We start from the raw sequence: 23742 nt of genomic DNA, 5'->3' as shown, positions 1-23742 counted from the left end.
TCTTTTTCTCTCTTTGATATTCTCGGCCGTATATATAAACTATAAAATCATCAGGGACTCCACCCCTGGTATAAAATTTCAACGAGAGAGGACTGGAGAAAATAATCTTGCGCCCGCGAATGCCACTACAATAACGTGAGCATGCGTCGTAAACGTAAACATGGTGGAAAAATTATCCCAGAACATGAAAGAGCAGCTTAAACAATTTTTCTTTACACAGCGAAGCAATGGACAATAGTTTGGATGAAAAAGAAACAAAAGACCCAGATTACGAGTCTGTCAGCAGTGAACGCAAGCGAGAACAAAGATTCCTTAACACACGACAACAAGATGCAAAGGAACAAGCGATACAACGAATCGATCACATCATTCGTCAACAGTTTGGCTTTGAGGTACACTTGAAGGAGAGAGAAATTGATTTAATTGATAATAAAGTCAGTCAAGCAAAAGCCATGCTAGACAGGCTGAGATCATGTGTGCTGGCGAAATATTACGGCACGTCTGGACAGAAAGCCGTCAAAGGAACTAGAACAAACGACAAGTTGGGTCACTGTGATCGCAAGAAGTCAGCTCGAAATTGTGTCAAGCGAGTTGAATTTCCAAGAACTGGAGTCCCAAACCATTCCAATGAAATGGCCAGTGCAACAGGTAGTATTCAATTTAAAACGGAAACAACCAAGACGTCTGCAGTTACGGACACATTGACGAATAATGGTTATCTTGTTGACAGCCAATTGCAATCTAAGAAAACACTTGGATCGGGAAATGCAAACGCTGTGATTCAAAGTGACAGCAGCAGCTTTATGTCAGAAGAACAACTGAAATTAAATGGAAATCTTCTACGTGGGTCAAGTGAGAATTCAAAGCCTGCTGTAGCTCATCATACAAAGAAAGAACAAGTAAATCAATCAAGTCAATCAAATGACAGAATTAGTAATAATTTCTTTAGGCATAGCTTAAATGAGAAATACTCTCCAAGTACAGCTGGAAACCCTTCAAGTGCAGTTGGAAACCTTTCAAATGCTGTGGGAAGCCCTTTAAGTGCAGTAGAAAAACTTTCGAGTACAACACCCTGCACCGGATCACGATTCTACATAAAGAAACGAATTATTGTTGGCAACACATCAAAGTACATATCCATCGACAGGCGGGAAGAGAATGACAAATCGACTCACAAGTGGATGGTGTATGTCCGCGGTCCACGCGAAGACCCAAATATTGATCGGTTTATAAGTAAAGTTTGGTTCTTTCTTCACCCGAGTTACCGTCCAAACGACATAGTGGAGGTAAACAAGCCACCTTTTCATTTGACCAGAAGAGGTTGGGGTGAATTTCCTGTGCGTGTACAGTTGCATTTCGTTGATCCAAGGAACAAGAGAGTGGACATCATTCACGAGCTGAAGTTGGACAGAACATACACAGGGCTTCAGACGTTAGGTTCTGAAACTGTTGTTGACTTGGAGCTTGATCGTAGGACGTTTGAAGACAACTGCGTCCCGCTTGGGACTTTGTCAGGTAAAGAAGATAGGCTTTCTTCAAATGCGACTGATGGAGATCGAGGTAACGATGACAACAGCGTGGAAAGAAAAACAGTGAGCATTCTATACTACCAACAGAACCAGCTGGTAGCTGACACGCTTTTTAAAGTGAGAAAGTGTCCGGCCAATTCCGAGAATTCATCGCAGTGTCCTCAGTTGAAAAAACTCAAATTAGAATCTCCCTTTTCTGTTGGTTCATCAGCATTTTCATCAACTGTGTCCACACCAGTGAATAGTCAGCCAGCCTCACGGTGCAGTAGCCCTGAGCTGACCTCTAGCCATCTTCATGTAGAAAGCAAGTTCCCGGACGAAGTAAATGATATGTTGCGGAAGGCTGTGAACGAACATCCCTTGATTGATCCAGAAAGAAATGTTGTGAAACATCACTACTGTGCATCATCCATAGAACAGTTTCTTGGCTGGAACATTGGCAAGAGGAGAGCCTGCGAGTGGCAGAGGTCAGTGGCTATCAGGCGTCGTATGCTCAGCTGTATGCCTTCGTGTAACCTTAGCACCAAAGATGTCTTGCTATGGTGTCGTCGGTTTGGTTACACGCCTTGTGACAAAGTAACTGGGGACGAGAAAGTGTTATTTTGTAAGTTGTGTGGAGGTTTCCTAAGTGTTCCATTTGATGAAACTTCTAAAGAAAAAGAAGCCCACAAATGCGAAGATCCACTTTTCAACAGCCTCACGCCGGCAAGTGAGCTTATCTCAGATGTTGAAGTTAAAGAAAGATGTCTTCCTGACGTACCAAAACCTGTCAACGACTCAGAAGACTTGGAAATTGATGTCGTTGGTCTTACGCCAAAAGAGAGAATAGCTGAACCACAAGAAAGCAAGCCAGTAATTTATTCGATCCCTTCAACTCCAGAACAGAACTGGATACGTGAAACTTGCAGCGACATAGGAGTCAAACTTAAAACTGTCAATACCGACGGATTAGACGTTCACGTGATCGAGAACCTCCTTTTAGCAGCCTGCAAAGGGTTCGCCGAGGATATTTTACGTCAATCATGGGCTATTGCTGCTGACCAGACTACGTCACACGGACCTAGGCTCGTGACACCAAGTCACGAGCACAAGGCCGTATGTTCTCTTCCTCACTGCGATTTTCTTACTCGTGCGTATCTCGGTGAAATTTTGCACAAGGAGGAGAAGTAATATTTAGTTAAAGGCAAGAAACCATTATTTATTTGAAACAGTCATGAACATAACACGTACAGTGCTCCGAAATTCCCGTATTAAAGCAGTATGATATACTAAGCAGTTGACTCTACTTCCTAACAGAAACTGGTGAAATAAATAGTCGGAGCAGATATTAAATTGTCTCGAGTTTAAGGTTTTGCTTTGTGGCTTTCTCACCTGGAATCAACCTCTTGTTCTTCCATTCTGCATGAACTCATCTTTATTTGCCAATCAGGTAAAAACTGACTTCCTAAGCCTTTACCATGCAATAGTTTTGTTCATCCTTCAACGGGCCAATTTTCTTAATAACCGACCTCCCTCAAGGACCTAAAAGTCTAAAGCGTTCTCTTTTCTTGTGTAAGGATAAAACGCGAAGGATGAATAGCAATTTCAGCAATCCAGCGGATTGCCTAAAGCCTCAATCTGTTTGGCCATGCCTCGCGTTTTTTGTCTAGTAATCAGGAGTGAAACTTTTGTAGACTTTCAAGAACCAGGTTCCTCAATTGAACAACGAAAAGGACGAGGTAAACTTAAAGTTAAGACGAACATAGAAAAACGTCACATAAACACTACTCAATTAGTATAGGTAGACGTATGAATACGAGTGCAATGAAGGATTTACACTACGAGTGATATTTGAAACCTCTCAAAATTTCACGAGCCTTTAGGCGAGTGCAATTTGAAGGAATTTTCAAATATCACTAGTAGTGCTCGACCTTTCATACGATTACTCATTTATTATATGACTGAGAAAATTGCAAACGCGCGCGCGTTAATTTATACTGCAGTGCCCCTGCATAGGCCCGATTTCCAGCCGCTGTTCGGAAAACGAGCCCGCGCTCCTGGAATAAAGACCGGACGCGAGAGAGCGGCGGAAATCCAGCCTACGTCCTGCAGTGCAAATTAAAAATTAACGATAAATTGGCCTGTCCTCAGCCAATCACAATGAAGTAATTTTCCCAGTCGTAAAATAAACAAACTACTCTACTTTTGCAATGGATACTTTGCTATACGTACAGAAGTCTCAGTCTTTTTTACACACCTCTTACTAACCGAGTTCAAGGGCCGTACTGTAAGTTACGGACCGAGTTTTTTCCCCATCGATTTATGAAGGGAAAGAACGAGGATCCGTAACTTACGGTACGGACCGAGAAAACGAGGTTAGTAAGATATTTATTATATCTCTACTGTGTGTCTGACGAACTCAGGAACGATTTCTGTTCACGCGGAACGGCTTCAGATTTCTGACGCACTTCGAAAGCAAAACGACTCAATTTGAAATCGTTGTTAAGAGACTCTTATGTCGTTAGCAGGTTTTAATACACAATTTCAGAGGTAAAAGAAAGTTTTAAACTTTTAATTGCTAAAAAAGTTAAGAACATTTGGGGATAAATCACGAAACATTTTGGCAGCAAAAACAGCTTTTAATGTTAGCGGGCCGTGCAGTAGATTACGGCCCGCTAAATTTACCAATCACAGCGCGCGTACTAACAGAGAGGTATAATAAAAGAAACTATTTTCCTTGAAAGACTTTCCACATCAAACTTGTTGTATTGTTAGCGCTCGCAAGCCGGAGAGGAACTAAAGTGTCTTTCTTTTGTCCTTTCAAGGACTTCTATCCTTCTTCACTCTTCGACATCTACTTTCTTCTTCAACTTCAGCCAACATAGCTTAATACCTGAACTGTAGACATGTTTGGGTTCTTGGATCGTGGGAAATGGAGGATTCCATATTGCATTTGAAACTACGCTAGAACATACCAACGGGGACAAGACCTAAAAAACTAACGGCGAGCCAATGAAAATGACGAGAAAGACAGTTTTTAACCGTAACTTAAACTCTCGCGGAGGTCTTAACCAAGGTCAGCAAGACTATGGAAACGGGACTAGCGCGGGACTGAGATGATATAATTAAAGAACCTATACAAAACGAGCGTCACTGAGAGCCTTGGATAGCCGTGGATGATCACACGATTAACATGAGACAAACTATAATTGGTGATTAAAGGAGCTCAATCACGGTATTTTAAGTCATTGCCGCAACTTACAAAATTACCTTGAAATTGAAGGAAACCTGAAAGTAATAGTTTACTAAGATAGCAAAACACTAAAGAGACAGTAATAATAAACCATAAAGGAACAAGGATGGTTAAGGATGGGGAAAATTGACACGGGATACAAACTACGGACTTGAAAAATTTAGGCTCAACTTTTCAAAATGCGGAAATTGTGACGAAAACAAATAAACAAAGAATACCTCATGTCAGCATACGTTTAGCAATGGGTACACGCAATCCCTACGTTGTCTATCAATTACTAGTAATAGAGCACAGAGAAAGCAAATAAATGCATGCAAATATTCTCCAGCTGGCAGTAAAAGTAGAGAAAATCTTTCCTGTCATAAAGTTTAGATTTAGCGACTTTGTTCCCATAAGTCCTCCACTCTGATAAACGCCCCGGCCAAATTGTCCCCACCCTACTTGTGTTACAAGAAATACATAGCCCATAGTAATGAGGTAAAGTTTTGAGCTGTCAACATAATCATACAACTGGGAAATGCGAGAAGACATCAAATAAGAAAGAAATAAAAACTGTCAAATTTTTTTAAGTGGTATTTTAATGGCCTTGAATTGAAAAATTATTCAAACCAAAAAAATTGCAACTAACTAATCAATAAAAAGCAACAAGCAAATCTCAGAATGTGCAAATGTCGCCTACCGGGGAAAAACGAGCTCAAGACGTGATCCATGGAGTGACTTTGCTCTTGATTGGTTAAAAAAAAAGGAAGAAAAAATCGTTTTCCCTGATTGGTTATAAATAATTCCAAGGACATGTTTTCCTTTGCCAACTTCAGATTATAGTAAACGTTAAACCAAATTAAACTACACATACTTTTTTGATGGTCTATTGAAAGCTGAACTTTTGAGATAATCTGGTAAGGTCAGGTTGGACTGTAGGCCACAAAACCTCCCGATGGCAGTTCTTTAGTTTTGATAATATTTCGAACTTAAGTAAGAGCGGTCACAATTAATCATGCTGATCGTATCTGAGCCCTCAGATCCGGCTTAAAAATGTTTTGCTCATCTCCACTAATCTCTGCTTGGGTTAATCTGTTACATTACTTGTGCATCTTTGACGATCACTTAGGGACAAAGTTTGATGAGATCGAAACGTTGATAACTATCATGGACGTTTTAAAACAAAGGTGACCATATTGTTTTTTATTCGACAAATTGACAAATAAACGATCATTTACAAAGCGAAATGTTCTGAAGAAAACTTAAGTCCACGTATCTTTTTGGAATAAACCTTAGAACGGCCAAATATTTTTGGAGATCTTCATAGAATATGGCAAAGTCATCATCAAAGGAGGCCGATTTAAATTAGAAAATCAATTAATTGTTGGTGTCTTAAAACATAGCTTGGCCAAGTAAATTAAAGGCAATTGAAACGCTTTCTCTTTAGCAAGCAAATGTTGAAGGTTTACTGAATATAATTCAAAATCGTGAAACTGACGCCTAAGCTTTAAAGGACGTTTTCTTTTGCGAAGTGCCTCGTCCTTAGCCTCAGTAATGAACGGCGATTAGATGCTAAAGTTTATAGCTTTAGTCTTTAGACCCAGCCAAAAACGTGCGACGTCGAAAAGTGCCGTAACTTCAGTAAATACTTTGCCATTGCCCAACTTTAGAAGCCAATATGATAAGATTTCATTACTCGTGTTTTTTCCTCTCAGGAACAAATGGCTTACGACCTTGAGTTAAAACAAAGAGAATGCCATCCTAGTTAAGTAGAAAATTGAGGTTTGATGGAAGGAGTGAGGTGTTTCTTTATACGCCATTTATTAAGTTCTTGAAGTGAATGCTTCTTTCCATTTTCGTGTTTACTTCAAGAGTCGAACATTGCGACATAACATCATGTCCTCACTTGACCATGGAAGAAATTACATGACCAAACAACTCAGTGCAGTTGTGTCGCAGGTGAGGCTTTTAGAAGGCGAACTATAAACACGACAGCTACACTCCCTGTGAATGTCTGTTTATTTCCTATAAAACGGTACTTGAGTAAACGAGAACCGATCCATATATCTTAAACTGGCAGTCATGTCAATCATATTGACGGCTTAAATGTAAGCGTACTGCTAACACTTTTATACAACGTTCATTAAAGCTTTCTAGCAAAATTTTTTACAAAATATTTACACAATATACAACTGAAAGGTGCAGAAGTACTTTCTGATTATCATTTTTTCATTGATTTGTCTTCATCGCTGATCTGTCGGCCTACCAGCTACACAGAAAAATTAACATTTCACAGCGGCAGCTTAAAGTAGACCAAGTTTTTAAAATGAACTTTTCTATACTCATCTTCTAGTATCAAATATAATCTATATTTAAAGTTCGTTTAAAGTTGTTCTTATAACTATATTTTCATTATTATTGAAAATGAGATTTTTTTTATTCTTAGAGATTGTCTTCAAGCCTTAGCTTTCCGGACGCTATTCTATTTACTATTGGCGATCGGGGCTGAGTGTGTTTACTTTCATATGTTGGAGGAATACCACTTAATCAAAATCTGGCGCCTTTCTCCAGTTTCTTCGTAATTAAGAAGTCAATTCCAAAAAACTGTCAGCTATTGAGGCGTGCTTTCTAGTTTAGGGGAGTCTGGGGAACGCTCGCTGTGATTTGTCTCGTCGTGAAGACCTTTCGATTTTTGAGCCGCTGCTTTAGCAGCTTCATGTAATGGTCGATGTCGAGCGGACTTCTGATGAGCGCGCAGTCCTGCAAGCTGCGAGTACGCGAAGTGACATACATTGCACTTGTAAGGCTTCTCTCCGGTGTGAAGTCTGGTGTGGTTCCGAAGCGTTGAAGACTGCGAAAAGGACTTCTTGCAGTATTTGCACTGGAAAGGTTTTTCCAACGTGTGAATGCGCATGTGCGAGCGTAAGTTGCTCCTGGAGTTAAATCCTCGTCTGCAAAGCGTGCACTTGAGTCTTCCTGGTACAACATTGCTTTTGACTCGCTCGTGGCTGAATTTGTAAATAGGATCTTCTGACAAAAAAAAAAAAAGAAAGAAAAAAGACCTGTCAGTCCATAATTCTCTCAACTGCAAACAAAGATCTATTTTTCTAAAATCAATATTCAAAAGAGATCTCCTGCAATTTAACGCCCAGTTGGGTGCGATTTCCTGTTTGGAAGTTTACAATAGCTTGTAGGAAATGTGGAAAGTGGTTGAGGTGGTTCAATTCCAAGATAAACATATCACGCTGCGCTGTAAATTATACGAAGTGCTTCACGAACAGCTTGAAATCAAAACGAGAAACAAAACCTTTTTTCATATAGTAAAACCAAAACAATAATTCTTCATAATCATAAATACGTCATTTGAAATTTTGGAAGATAATTAAGGCACATGAACTTCGAGCCTTTACTTAGAAAGATTCTTTGGACAAAACTTACTAAACTTATTATGAGGTTCTTACTTGTGAATACCGAAAATATGTCCCAATTATTTTTTAACAACCATTAAATTGTCGTTTCTTCGGGCGTAGTTTTGGTTAAACATAAGTGAAATTTAGAGTGTTATAAAGACTCCAAAATGTTTTATTATATCTACCACTTCCAATGAAGATTTATGTACGATTTGTGTTTTGAGAAGGCGAAATGCTCCCTCCCAATTTAAACCTTCCTCATGAGTAAGAAAAGAAATGATTATAGAGCATTCAAATTAGAAAAATCGCAGCTAGATACTAGGCTTTTCGGCTGGTTAAACAAATCAATACTTGGTAGGAGCCGCGGAGGGTAAATGAAAGCTTTTAATAAGACGACTGCGCGAGGTCGGAATCCTGTTACATTGGATGTTTTTAACATGTTGTTAGCCTCGTTCAATGTAATAAAGAACCCGCCATCTGCAGCATTAGCTAAGTAATGTAACCTTACTCCATATGAAAACAACCCTGCAGAGTGAGAAGGCAGAAGATGGTTGGCACGTGTTTATTGTCGTAAGGAGTTCAGATCAGAATAGAGTGCATCCCAAAAATGTTCAACAGGAAATGAGAAAAAAAAACTTGCTATACATTTCTCAAACAGGCAGAGCAAACTCAAGCAAGAGAAACAAAATCATGTCAGCGACTCAGCTTGCGCTATAACCGCACTCAAGAGTAGTTTTCTTAATTGACTTTATATTAAAACTGAGTATGTGTAAATGCGCTCACTGATTTCACTCCTTTTTGGACTGAAAAACATGAAAATTGTCACGTTTTTGGCATCGCACCTTCAATTCTTGGCCATTGTGTTTTCTCAGCTTCAAGCATTGGCTGTTAGTATACAATGTTTTGGTGACAGACTTGCTATCGCCCCGAAGCGAAAAGTTTCTTCGTCGTTAATGCTGGGCGTGGTTAGTTTTTTACTTGCAGCCGAAAAGGGTATTACAGCAAGTAAACTTACATTTATCATATGACCTGGGGGGCCAAGTGAATGAGTTTTGATTAACGCAAAAGCCTCACCGAGAAAGAAATGACATTGTTGATTCATGATATGTGATACGTGCTTTCATGACAAACGCTTCTTTACAATTACGCGAGCAGAAAATAAAAAGAAAAAAAAGCTGTCTTCAAAAACCAGGTGACGAACTCAATAAAACCAATTTAAAACTCCTAATTAACTGTGGCTCCAACCTACCGCATTTATTCCGAAATTCAAGAAATGCTGATGTAATTAGAAAGCACATACAGCAAAAAAAATAATTAGAAGACACTCTTTTAAGTGAGAGTCGCTAAATCTTGAGTTAAATGAAATAAGTAAAAGTTGCCAAAGCATTGTACTATTGTTGGACCCAGTAAAGGTTTTCGAAAAAGTACTACTAAATTAAAACCAAATTAAACAGAAAAACACGCCGAGAAATTAAGAAGATCCCGATTTACAAAATCTTGACGCATTTTGTTTGATTTGTTACAGTGCTTGCGAAAAACGAAATGAATGCACAGTCGCACGATTTAAAAAAAAGAAACGTAAGGTGTAAGGACTGAAAATGAAAATACTGGCTTAACAATGCTTATTCCATCACGTTCACTTTTTCGAGTAGTAAGCCATTCAAGCAAGATAGAATTTCAACAAAACTAGTGTGATGTTATCAGAACACAAAGGAGCCGATTTACAGATATAACAAAAATCACCTGTTCAGGCTCTTTCATTAGCCCCAGAGACAAGAAAAGAAAAAGAAAACGTAGACCAGTCGAGTGAAGCGTAATTAACAATGCTTGACAGTGTTTTTCGGTTCGCTGTTTCACCCTTCCCTTAACCTGATAAATTGTTTATGTGTTTTGAGATCTTTTGCAATTGTTAAATGAGGGTGAATTTGAGAAGAAAGAAATCTTGTCCCAAAATTCACAAGGTTCGGCGACGACCAGGCGAAAGATCGTTTTTAATACCAAATATGCTCCTCCTTTCTGTTTGCTAAAGCCCTTTTTATTAAACCACTTCGTTTAAATAAACTTCCCTTTAATTGAACACTTTTAAACATGCCGAATTTGAACCGTTTACAAATCATTATAGTTAATCCATTATTAATTTTATACCCCAGCGTCCTAATTGATTTTTCTTGAAAGCCTACTAAATTAATCGAAATCCAGCTGTCCTAACTCATAGTGTACTGTTTTCAGCATCACCAGTAACACAATCCATTTTCGATTCTCTTCAAAATAAACCTCATGAGTAAATTTACTTTGGCTATCGGGGAAATTCATATTTCTGTAATGACACTCCACACTCTGGATGGATCATTCTCTTTCTTTCTAACCACTTTTAAAATTAGTTTTCCGGGAAATTGAAGACAATAACAAACCAAAATTTTTCCTATCAGTGTTTACAAGCTAGAAGTTTCAAAGTTTTGTTTCCGGAACCAAGATCCTGCGTCGTTGCAAGGGCACAAGTGGGTGTAGTAAACAATCGCGGAATGAAAAAAAGAAAGCTATAATTTGCAAATTTCCATTAGATGTACATCAGAGAACATCAGGGAGATGATGTTAGCTCGAGGCTTAACTACCTAATAATTACTGTATTTATCTGTGCGAGTAATCAGTTTTGTGGCTAGAAAGCCATCTAACGCAATTCAACGTACGCGGGAAATCGAGATTTGCACATAAACAGTCGAATTAAAAAGCGCACTAACGCTTTCAAGAAATAGTTTCATACTTTCAGATATCTTCAGCAGACTTAAACAAGTTTTAGCATTGTTCTCTGTACTTCTGCTTCGTCGGTTTCCTAATTGCGCGTGCTCGAAGTTGCTGCACCCCACAGATAGCTTCATTATGAAAAACACTGGGCGCCAACGACCTTACTTCGTAATTTGTAAATGATAATATCTGTCTTAAGAAAGGTTGAATGCTTCACACCAGTCCAAGCTTTAACGCCAAGTCGCCCCGCCAAGTTTTAATATTTATTGGTTTGATTAACTCCGGATCCATGCTTTTGAAAATGCAAATTTGTCAAGACTTACCCCCTTTGATAATTATAAAAGAAAGCAGTTAAATTCGAGCGCGGTTTGTTTTAGTCGCCGAGTTTTCTAGTTTGTAAAGCGAAAGTCCAGTCGTTGCGGCACTCATAAGCGGATATATTTTGCCCTCTGGCTGTCATAAGATTATTTGGTTGTTAGTAATACGGCCACACAACACTCAGAAGAAACATTTTAATAAAAGCGGCATACTAATGGCTATGATAAACCTGCATCAAAAAAATGAAGAATTGAATTTAGTTCCGGTGAAAAAAATAACAAATTCGATGGCGCAGCAAGGCTTTTGCCTGTTCATATAAACATCAATACAGAATGGGCAAGAATATGTTATTGTATTTCTCAAATATTCAAACTATATCTGACAATGTGTTTCAGTGGCAACGCATTTCATTTTTAATAATCAAAACCCGTCTATTCGATGCATGCATTTACTCTTAGAACTATTGAAACAACTGGAAATAAAAAGATTTGTTTTTGCAGTTCCTGTATTGAGTTAAGTTAGCTTGTAAATTTAACAAATGCACTGATACTAAGAATATGAATATTTTTCTTTCGCTGTCGAGAACACATTTTCAGAGAACGCAACGACTCGTGTGTGTGATAAAAATAATTTCGAAAGTCTTTCGAAGTAATTTTGCATACAAAAACAAGTCTGCGATATGTCAGGGCGCTCGTTATACTTATTCAGATTGTTGTATGACATTTTACCTTGTAATTTCGAAAAAGCAGAAACAAATATGATTCTAAAGCAAGCATGAAGCTTTCAACCCGGTGTTTGTCATTCATTTGTAGATATCGAAGGTTTAAATAGTAGTACTAGCTTTCTAATCTATTTTTTAGCCAAACGCTTTGTGCGTGTTTCATGTTCTGATCCCTGTTGCGGATCCTCAGTCGTGTTGTTAGCGTTTTCTTTTTTTTAACTATGTAGCCTGTTGTTTAAAAGGACAGCTCTACTTGCTTGTACGAAGCGAAGGAGACAGTTGGTTAATTTGCACTGTACCATGTGTATTGCAGCGCCAGTACAAACTCGTGTCTTTCATTTCTGCGCTTTCGCTTTGATAATAACTTGCCGAGGAGTGGAAACATTTTCAGATCCAAGAGGCAACCTACATCTAACGGACAACATTAGTTTCAAGAAGTAAGTGCTTAGTTTAACTTGATATCATCAAACGCACTTGCTGCAATACTAACCGGGAATAGTGGGCTCAGGTTCTTCGTCTTCTTCTTCGGGTCCTCTTCGCTTTCTCCGGGTAAAGTCGTTCACCGGTGCAATTCCCGGTATCCCGAGAAACTGCACGTACGTGCCACCGTACCAAACTAGCAGCTCCTGATCGGGCGGGATGTCCTTGACAGCGCGGTAGTAAATGTTACCTCCGTACTGGAACACGTCCAAGTTCTGCTCTTGTTCGTTTCTGGCACAGTTAACAAAGCCCATCCAATTGCGTGGATTTTCGTCTTTAGCGTCGAGAAAGTGGCTGACTGTTCCGTCTTCGTTCAGAACCTATTATAAGGAAATGTTTGAATTTAAAGCGATGAAAGACAATCATTCCCGGTTCATTTTGTATCTGGAACAACGAAGAAACAGACTTCAGTCCCTATGTTCTGTCGATAATGTTCAATACGTTGTTAAAATGACTCTCTCGGCAGAATTCATAAAGAAAACTGCTTCATTTTCCTTTTCATAACGTCGGAATTGGCTTCTGTATGTGCGTGGGAGAGTTAGCTTTGGGAATTTATATATACAAAGACCTTCGTGTGTTCTAAGTCAAAGAGGCTCTCGACTGTCTTGTGTACTGTACAAACAAAGGCTAAATCACAGATAGATTACCAAATAAAATTTCAGAATTTATCGGTTTTTTAGTTTAACCTCGTTTATTTGGAATTTGAAATTCTTATGTAAAAGATCCTTTTAGAGGCCATGGTTTTCTCAGTCGCTGGAGACAACAAACAGGGTTTTTCCTTTTCTTACATTTTTGTTTTGTTTTTAGTGCTATTACTCTGCTAAATGGAAATAGAAATGGAGAATATAATTTTGAACCCGAGGCTATCGTGCAACATCGGTTTCAATCACGTTGTGATTTTCGTTGTAAAATGGGCATTAGATTTAAAACACATGTCTTTTTTTACCTCAGTGGTCAATAAACGAACGCGAAATCAAAGATCTTACATTATGTGAAAACACGTTAATCTAAAATGATCAGTGAAGCAAAATCAGAAAGAGAATTAGCATATATTTTTTTAGAACAGTGTTTCGCCAGAAAAATAATGGTGAAGCTCCTGGTCAAAGAAAAACAATAATTAAAATACAAATACAGTTATTTCTTAACTGATTCCATCGTCAACTGCCTGTAGTGCTAAGGTTGAATTTCACACAGCGCTTTCCGATTTAAAACACGATAACGTTGAACCCGCATCACAACGCATTATTAACGACGATAACACTCGAGCATCATAACGTTATTTGCCAACGTCGAATAGCTACTCACCTCCCACATGAGACTGTTATCAACATCAGAGCTCAGCTCTTCAACTTTAACAATGCGCCCTGTATACGGCCCCATCTGCGTGCCTTCTTTGATCCAGCAGGTACTAAACACGCCAAGTTGAACACCCGGAATTGATGAAGGCGCTATAGTAACTTGCTCCGGAAGAGAGACAAATGCCATGAAGAAAGAGTCATTCTCTAGGCAGAGTTGCTTGGTTTTCGCAGTGTCGTTGCTTAGAACCGGGACTAAAGCTGTCGATCCGACGCGTTTTATGTTGCTCATGTAACCAACGTCGTGTTCTTGAAATTAAAGAAAAAAACAAGATGATGAGAATAGTGGTTTTGATTCTTGTCAAATACAAAAAAATACAACGGCGCCATCTTTTCCTCGACTGTGTAAAAACTGATTTTTGCAGTTAAGATAACTGAATTGTAGTCTAGACAGTTCGTTTTCGTTCTAAATGAGTAAAATATGGGAAATAGTAACTGTTGTCAGACAACGGACGAACCAAGCGCCAACGAAAAGACGATTTGAACTATTACAAAGTTAAAGAACTTGCAAAAATCGTCAAAAGAAAAAAGTTGAAAACCGTCTTTTTTTCCCGAACGGATGAAAACCCAAATACTATTCTCTAATATAGTTTTCAATCGCAGCAAACAGAAGTCGTTTACAATCAATTATTTATAACGTTTTATTCCACCGCTGAGGAAAAAATCCGAAATGGTAGTTTGTAAAATTAGCTAAAACAGTAATGAAACGGAAAAAACACAAGAAAGCATAACGTGTTAAAATTACGGCGAAACGAATTTTCTTTTATCCTATGTCAGTAATGAATTTAGATGCGTTGAGGTTTATTCATGCGAGGCTACCTTCTAACACCTGCTGTAGGGTTTCTGCTAATCTTTATGATCTTGAATTAAAGTAAACCCAAGGAACGTGCTAAATACACTGTGATAAGCAGGTAAAAAAGGATGGTTTACGCGACGCATTAATCTCTAACGAATTGTTATGCTACGGGGCTTATCGGGTACAAACAATCGCCTTTGATGGAGCACACAGTATGGAACACAAACCAAAGAAGTAAATTTGGAGATGATTGCGGAAGTTAAGATATGACTAGGAAGGATATGGTTCGCGAATTTTCATTACTGGACACTTCTCTCATAATAGGTTTTTATTTGGGTATTGGTAAAATTTCATAAACAATGTGAAAGTAAAGAGTGTGGAACAATACGGCACACGTATTTGAATTAACAGAGCACGGAAGCTTGTTTTATGAAAACAAGCAGGTCCACCGACTTTCTTTCAATGCTTGTTATTTTTTATTTTTATTTTTTTGTAATTTGCCAAGAAGCTGTGATGTTTGATGTGGGCGAGACGGATTGTCACGTGGGCAAGGCTTTCCAAGTTGTTTTAGAAGACGCGCTTGTCTGTATTCATTGATTTTGCTTTGAGTTTGACTGTTTTAGGTTCATTGTTACTCCATCATGTTACTGTTCTTTGATATGCTAATCTTTGTTTAATGCCAACTAGTGGACATTAATTACATGATAAAAAATGTCCAAACATGCTAATTTCTCTCGAAAAGCAAATTCGAAATTAGACCAGATTAAACATATTTCTTTTGCTTGACTATATTCTTTTATATTTTCTGTCACGCCGACACTCGAGATTTTCAATGCTGGTACATAGTTTTCGATGGCGCTGGAATCACATCGCAAGCAAGAAGTAATATCTGACCTCGATGCGATCGAGAAAACAATAATTGATAAGACATGAACTTTGCTCAAAGAGCTTAAAAGTCCACGAAATACTGCACGTTTACAAAACTGGGTGGAATTAAGTGCTTTTAGTTAAATTTCGGAGGTTCGCATGCATATTCATTCAGAGTGAATCCACCTGCCTAGAGCAAATTGGGTATTTAAACCTTATTATCGTTCCGAAATTACAATTGAAATAAGGAAGCGCTTTTGCCTCCATTTTTGAAATGTTGTTTGCTGGTAGATCACACACTAATGACCGTTTCACCAGACAGCCGGAAACTGTACAAGGCGTTTCGAAAACATTGAGTAAAAGACGAAGCAAAGGATAAGAACAGGCGCGCAGGGGCTTTATCACACTACTCTGACTCACACACCATCACAGATGTTGTCAAATGACCTTGAAAGCAAGTACACAAATTTCATGACAAAACCAGAAAAGAAATCAGAGCAATCGCTGTTTAATTTTCTTTTCGGTGCAGCCTGGAGCGATGTTTTCTAAAGCTACGCAAAAAACCGAGGGCCAGAGTAATCTCACGCGATTTTGCAATTTGCGGCACAGCGCTTTCATTGACCTTGAATGTCTCACTTCTAAGACTATAAGACAAAAAACTAGCTAGCGAAGCGTGTTACTTTGGAAATTCTGTACGTAAAACGAGAGGGGAAAATGATGTGTGTTTAATAAACCCAAGTTCTTCTCATTAAAATAAACCAGAGATTATAAACTTCCCTAAGTCGTTAAAATTTAATGGCATTCCTTAGTTAAATTCCAAAAGAATACGTAACATGAATCAATTTACAACCCCTTGACCGTTTTTCTACGCGCAAAACTAGAGAAAATGACATAGCGATGTAAACTTCCAGTAACTAAACACACCGCTTAAAGACGAGTAATTACATAATTTCGCATTGCTCGAAACTCTACGAGTGTCAAAGCACGCAACGGAGTTTAAATCACTCCGGGTTTCCCCACTACATATTTCGTTTTTGAAACTGAATATTATTCATAGTAATAATGGGAACTTTGAGATTTACCTTCATCGGAGTTGTAGTCCACTTTCTCCAGACCGCCTGATTTAAAAGTGAGTTCTTTTTGGCCACCAAATACGTTACACCACTTGCCGTACAAAACGCTTCTTAAAACCTCCTGACTTATGTTCAGGGGACCGGTTGGTTTCTCTATGAGTGACGGCGCTACCCAAACGGACATTTCGGCACGGATCCACACCGCTGGGTCGGTCAATCGTGGCGATTTTCAATCTTTACGTATTCACTTACTTTCGGTTTATGAGATTTTAATAAAACGTCAGCGCTTTATATGTTGGCCTATGTTTGCCGTTGACAATGATCAAGATGTGAACAATGGCTAAGGAAAACTAAATAAGTCTTTGTAATAAATCAAATATTTTTCATCATGCCCTTCACACCTCATTGAGCGCTGTGCTACTCGCTTATAATGAGCTGCCAGTGCTAGGAGCACCTGCCTAAGGTAGCTATCAAGCATGCGCCTGATGTTACCCCTTACGGAGACTTGAGTAACTGATCAACAGGGTTTCGCGAAAGAAAAAAAAAATAACCGAAACCTTGCATTTCCTATGAGGCTTAATGTTTTTTTTTTTTTCTGACTCAGAATTGAAGGAAAACGTTTTGTTGCACGAGGAAATAGGAACGAGCTATTTCGATTAATAGGCGCCGCGACAACGAGATTTGTAGCAAAGTGCAGAATTAGCAGAGATTAAATCTACATTTTTTTTTTTCCTTTAACCGACATCCGGATGGTCAAATCTAGCGATGGAAGAAGAAGGAAATTTAGTTTCAAATAATAAATCAATGATACAGGTGCATACTTTGCGCTTGTATCAAATTTGACTTGATTTGTTGCCTCGTTTCGCTCGAGGTTTACGGTCACTTAAACCACGCAACTTGCTTCTCCAAACGCAATTTCTCCTCAATACTTAATTTTAAACACCCAACCTACTGTTCTGATATATTAATGCTGAGGAATTGTAAAACGGTTCTGCTGTAAAAAAAATCAATTGTTTTTTGCATGTCGCTTTAGGAATATTATCATTTTTTCATTGATTTAGCTCATGCCGCGACCCGAAGGCAGATTTTCCTAAATTTACTCCTTTAGATAAAGATCCTTCGAATTAACATTGCAGAAATAGAAAGATGTAAACACGCTCGGTCCCAATTACGAATTAATGAACACAAAGAAGTTAGCGCCCAAATCAATCACCAGTGATTAGATAGGTTTATTTAATTAGTAGTATTCTAACATTTTCCAATAGGAACGAGCCTTATTAAGACCACCAACTCTTTATTAAGAGAGCATGCAGTAAATGGTAATAAAAAACAAATATGTGTTATTTTTCAGGTTTCGAATTTGGTTTCGCATTAGTCTGTTATCTAGTTAACTGTTGATGTGCTCTGTAAGATATAACCTCGTGCGTGCAGCTCCACGTTTGTTAATCTCAAAAGTAAAATACACAACTGGCCCGCGTCTCATCCACAGAGTAGGAAACGAACAAATCTAGGCTCAAATCTAGGTTTTTTTGCATAGGCGGGGCATTCCCTCGGCACCTGCTGATAGGCGCGTGGCAGGCGCGTGTCAAGAACAAAGGTGCTTAAACATATTTGCTCGAACTCGCAACCTTTCTTTTATAATTAGAAGGTCGTGTTTTAATCTGGACATGATCAGCTAGATTGCTGCACACTGAGATGAAGCTAAAGAAAACAAACTGACGGTGGAACACCGGAGCGCTTGCTTAATATGCAAACCGTTTAGTCTTCGTGTTACTGTGCCAGGGTGTGGACCGTTTTATTTTAAACGCGGAAATTACTTCTGCTTTCTTCACTTTGTTTAGAAACTTTTAAGAAGGTTCTCGATTCCTTTCAAATGATATCGCAAATTGAATTAAAGAAAACATTTTATCATTGTACTTGGTTTTAAAAAGTGGATAAAATGGTGCGGAAATTTTTCGACACTTAAATAGAGGTGAAGGAAATTAAATTTGCATCAGAATAGGAGAAGGTTCATTACTTCTAAAAACTCATTATTTTTCGTGCAATCACAGCGCTAGCTTTGGTAATGGACTTCTAAAACTAAAAATACGGTACATTTCACCCTTTACAATAACTACTCTTTTATTTAAACTATCTCTTAAATGGTATAACTTTCGTTTCTTTCATTACTGAGAGTAAATACGCGAGCCTCATTAATAATGAATTAGAGTAAATGAGACAGAAAATAACTTAAGGGGTGAAAAACAGCCAGACTTTATTCCGAAGATCAATAAATGGTGGCCAGTTTTTTTGAAGTTTTGTTTCGTGCTTGGTCCAATGTTTACTCAAGCTAAAGAAAGCGCTTTCGTTGGCTCCATGCGCCAATTGACGCCGAGGTTAATTTTAATTCCCCGGTGGAAAAAGGGTTATTGTGACAGTGTTGTATAGAAACTTGGCTGAAGGAAATTACTCACTCGGCAGTTCATGGTTAGATAATAGATAATAGTAGTCTAAGAGCAACACGTAACCAAAAACATGCCTTATTTCCTTTCCGTTTGAATGCCTCAAACACCAAGAGCGGGGGATTTCATTTTTTAATTTTTACTTTAATACTATAATCACCGGAAAACACCCAATTTGCAGCTAATCCCCAGAATAGCAAATTAAAATCTTCGGGGTAAACTAAGGAAGGAGAAAATTTATACAAGCGAACACTCTAGCTGAAATAATGTGTAATTTACCGAGATTTGTTGTTGTTTGAAATTTAATGAGTGAGGAGTTATACGCCTTTCAACCAAGCAGCCCCGGTTGCAAATTAAGCAGTTCACTCGCCGAGCTCCACAATGAAGAAAGCGAGATAAGTTTATTAAGTCTTTTCAGGCAGGCACGCGTCAGATAGGCCACCAACACTTTGTTTCGGAATACACGTGCTGCAAAAAATAGACTTAATAGCAAACAAATCGCCCGCGAACAATATATGATCAATTATTAAAGTATTAAATTGCCTTCAAAGAGCTTATCCCATGTGAAGTTTCTTGCCCCTCCATGTAGGCCACTGGTTAGGGAAAAGTTCCAATCACCAGGTGCCTTCTATAGAAACTTAAGCAAAAGGGTTTAGGCCGAGCCATGGAAGCCGACCCTGTTCTGATTTATTTGCTATCTAAGAGGCACAGGCAAGAGCGTAGCCCCGGAGATGCGATGAGTGTTTTGTTTGAGGTCTGCCCATTTCAGGGGCTTGTGTGTGGTTCCCTAGGAGGACAACATGCGGAGAGTATATACTACAAAATGTCCATGTGCAATGGATGAGACACCGGAGATTCAACTTGCTTTCTGTTTCTCAGCAAACCGTTAAGTGATCGGCCTGGTTGTTTTTGTGTAAACCGAGTAACATGAAGGGAGCTCAGTGGGCGATTCTCAGCCAGGAATGTAAATTACAAAGATCTTGTTCATTAGCCGCCAGCTCCAGCGGTTCTCGTTTCCTATCTTAACGGTTATCAGCAATTTTTATTTTTCCTTTGTTTAGGTTTGTGGTAATCAGTGATTGCTTATTATGGTTCGTGGTGCAAAGTAAATTTAAATACATTCTTAATTGCCAAGGGTCACTTTGCGGTACTTAGTGAAAGATATGTGCCCTCAGGGAACCGGGTGATCAATGCACAAGGAAGCTTCAAAAATAAGCGAAATTACAACTTGTATATTAGCCGTCGAGAAGCGACCAACTTGCCAAGGCAAAATGATTTCCTTTATCCCACATGATGGACAAGTGACTGAAGAACAACTCAGTTCTTTGTAAGGACAGATAGTGTGTAATGGCTGAATAAAACCCTGCCTTTAGTGAAACAACTAAGTAGTTTTCGCAGTTATTTCACGGAGTGAATCCTGGTCAGTCAGATCATTATTAAGTAAACATTCTATGAAAACAAATTCAAATGATCAATCTTCATCTTTATTTCTCTCTTGTTCCACGAACTAAATGGCAATTCTACTAATCGCGAGTTTAACCCGAACATCAAAGCTGTCTGAAAAGGCAACAGTATCTCTAAAACGACCGCGTGCTACGCGCCAGTGATAATATCATCTTCGACAAGATAGGAAATTTATGTACATCGGAAGTATTTTGGAAACTTAAAAGAAACGTTTTAAATCTTAAATCAAAACGTACTTAGCACGCTAAACGGCACGCACGTAAGGAAACTCACTAGACAGATGTCTCGAACTCTTTTTCGCCGGAACAAAAAGAGGGAAAAAGGCCCATTTTGATCGCCAAACTGATCATAGATCACCCTCGCAACATTAAGGTCGAAGATTATATCATTTACTTAGCAGTGGCGGCCATCCAGCTTCATTAACAACTCACACTTTAGCAAGTAGCAAGCTTTGTCATAACAAAACTATTTTTGAATATCCGTACCTTGATCAGAATCACTCTCCATCAGGCGCCTTCCATTTGCTCATTATTTTATACTAAACCATTTGATAAAAGGCTGAAACAAGTTTTTTTTAAAATTTGATGTTGTCGGGTGTGGTTTATTTCCTAAATCAATTTTCCATCTAGGCGTCGTTTGGTTCTCTTGTTACACGAGTCATAACCAGCTTTACCAGCCGATAACTTTTTTCGCGTAATTTCGCAATAAATCTTTGGTTCCTACGCGGCTCATTTCTGTTAAAAATTTAAGCTGTCCCGCAGAGACCACAAAATTTTGATTGTTTATCTGTGGAAACGTTATTTTAATTTTTAATTCTCGCATTTGAGTCAGTGATAACGAATGTAAATCGGTTAGCAGCGTATAGAAGACGAAAAAGTTATGTTTGAACAACATAATGTACAATGTATTTTCCTGAAACAATTAAAGTTTGAAACGACTTTTTAGATCCGCTAAAGAAGCTTTCTTTACACTGTACGCCAGTTTCAAATTTTGCCGAACTGCATTCGTGTGTTGCATCGCCAAACCCTTGATAACAGTATAGGCTTCTTCACGGGTGTAAATTCAATTTCTACGATTTTGCTTTTAATTTAACTATAGTGATAAACTTCCGAAATGAAAATTAAACGCCATTTTGCGAAGGAGGGGGGTCAAGCGGGTGAATTATAATCTGTTATATGAAGTCCTTTTTAGTTCTTAATTTCGTAAAAGCCTCAGTTACAGTGTCAGTAACTTTGGATGAAACAGCTCGTCAGGTTTTCAGTTTATATCGATAGTCATCTTGTTGCCTCCGTAAAGAAAAGAATAAAGAACGCTTATCTGTTAATAATACCGTCTTTTCCGTTTATCTATGAAAGTTTTAAATCAGGTCTAACATCAAATAACTTGCCCAGTGTACACAGTAATTTTCTTGAATCATATTAGTTGTTCGACGCTTTCCTATTCATTTTCACAGCAGGCGAGCGATAAGACGTGACAACACTATTTTCCGCATACAAAACATGGTCAATATTTATGAACGTAAGTTGTTACGCCATCGAAGTAAAACCAAACAATTCTACAAAACGGCTTGGCGTGAAGTTCATCAATGTGAATGTTTACGAACAAATATTTCGACTCGTTTGGCGCATGCGCCAAGGTAAAGGCACGAACCAAATGGCACGAACAGTGCTACTGGATCCACTTTCTTCGGTAAAAGTTAAAGAAAAGAGAGAGGAGATTATATATCTCTACGACGAGCGCAATCTCAAAGAAAAATTAAAAATTCTTATCTATGAAATCTAGGAAGTAAACTGCACTGACAAAAGTGAACTTCCACTGCATCCGCGTACGTTACAAGAAAGTAACAACTGGAAATTGTTTTGAACCTGACCCTTCTTCAGATTGAAAAATTCTCTTATTTCACTCTGTTATTGTTCTAAATGAAACTTCATACAATGTCATTTTTTCCTTCAGCTTTTTTTTCATTTATCTCAGTCTTGTATATCACCATGGAAATTGATTCAGAGAAAATTCAGCGTAGATATTGAAGCGCACGTCATTAGTTTTGTAAACTATCTCTAGGAATCGAGCATTGGATAATGGCTGGGCTTAAGACTAGGAAACTAGGAATGAACTATATCCTTTTCAGATATTTCATTTGACTGGCTAAGGGTTCTTTTAACCATCTTTGAAAAAAGCGGATGGTTTTGTACAGGAAAACATTTGCTTAGTCGCAACAATTGCAACAATATTTTGATTCCAAGCAATAAACACCGACTCAAAGCTGTTGCTCAGTTCGAGATCTCTGCCAGTGTATTCACACTGTATTCTTCTTTTGTTTGTCTTTTTATTTTTATTTTTATTCAATGTTCACCTTTTAACGTATGTGCTTTGCAAGAAAGAATAATTCTGGAAATCAATCTCGCTATCTAACTTATAAAGGTAGCGCGTGATTTACTCCCTTTCATTTCAAAGGAGCAGGAAATTAACCTTCTGGTCGTCCAAGGCTAAATAAAGACCCTTTAAACCACTCAAAGTAACTAAACCTGTAGACTACAGCACATTTCTTTTCGTTTGAACTGTCCGACAATTAGTGACGGTTAATTATTTCGAAGAAAGGCGGCTTGTTTCCTTCCAACGAGGAACGTACTTAAATTATTTAACACAAATACAAACCGCTATGTTAACGAGTCGCTCGACACACACGTGCTGCATCGATTCTTAACCACCGCCGAAACAATTGATTTATAGCACAGCATTTGCGTTCACTATTATTCACTTAATTTGTAGTCTTAGCTCTACCAAGTTGTTGTGAGGAAATGCAACAGAAGACAGGGAATCTCCTAAGCAGCGAGCGCGCTACATGTTTTAGAATCTCAAAACCAAGACGGTAAATATGATCAAGAAACTCAGTAGTTGAATCTAAAAGATCTAAAGCGGGATTAACAGACCTGGCTGGATGACTGAATTCAGTCTAAACTCTCCGTTTGTGGTTGTCTATGCTGCCTCGTCTGGTCACGTCTGGCTGAGAGCCGACAACTAATAAGCGCTTGCTTTATCCTTTCAAACAATAGCCTGGATCTGTGGAGTAGTTCCCCTGAGTTTTCACCCTTGTATGATTTTATCGTCTGACACAAAAGAAAAATCAGTAACATTTTGATTAATGCTAGGCTTCAAACTTTACAAAAAAAAGCATTTGCATCGATAACCTTTTTGCGGGGAGAAGGGTTTGATGGGAAATTTCAAGCAAATACAATTTTGTGGCACAGAATTCGTTCTCTTTTGGTTCTATTTATTTAATGACCTTCTTTTTCTTTTTTCGTCATTTTTGCAAAGATTCACATCTACATCTACTT

General features: G+C 38.4%; 2 protein-coding genes across 3 annotated transcripts; one reads left to right on the top strand and one right to left on the bottom strand.

Moving 5' to 3' along the window:
* The first annotated feature begins 149 nt into the window (after positions 1-149).
* Positions 150-5186, top strand: LOC145493806 (uncharacterized). Its single transcript, XM_081473285.1, has one exon. It carries the CDS (start codon positions 228-230, stop codon positions 2697-2699), a length of 2472 nt encoding a protein of 823 aa, XP_081329411.1. The 5' UTR covers positions 150-227; the 3' UTR covers positions 2700-5186.
* Positions 5187-6184: 998 nt separating this feature from the next.
* Positions 6185-17043, bottom strand: LOC145493798 (PR domain zinc finger protein 12-like). Of its 2 annotated transcripts, none has more exons than XM_081473276.1 (4): positions 16512-17043; positions 13717-14015; positions 12422-12731; positions 6185-7770 (listed from the first exon to the last, which is right to left on the bottom strand). In XM_081473276.1, the coding sequence occupies exons 1-4, from the start codon at positions 16684-16686 to the stop codon at positions 7352-7354; spliced, it is 1203 nt and encodes a 400-aa protein (XP_081329402.1). In that variant the 5' UTR covers positions 16687-17043; the 3' UTR covers positions 6185-7351. The 2 variants fall into 2 exon arrangements, with proteins under 2 accessions (XP_081329402.1, XP_081329407.1); XM_081473281.1 differs by having other exon boundaries at positions 6185-7767.
* Between the last annotated feature and the right edge of the window lie 6699 nt (positions 17044-23742).

This window comes from Orbicella franksi, chromosome 1, assembly GCF_964199315.1.
Source record: "Orbicella franksi chromosome 1, jaOrbFran1.1, whole genome shotgun sequence".
In the NCBI taxonomy this organism is placed as follows: domain Eukaryota; kingdom Metazoa; phylum Cnidaria; class Anthozoa; order Scleractinia; family Merulinidae; genus Orbicella; species Orbicella franksi.
This window is presented reverse-complemented; position numbering and strand designations above follow the sequence as displayed.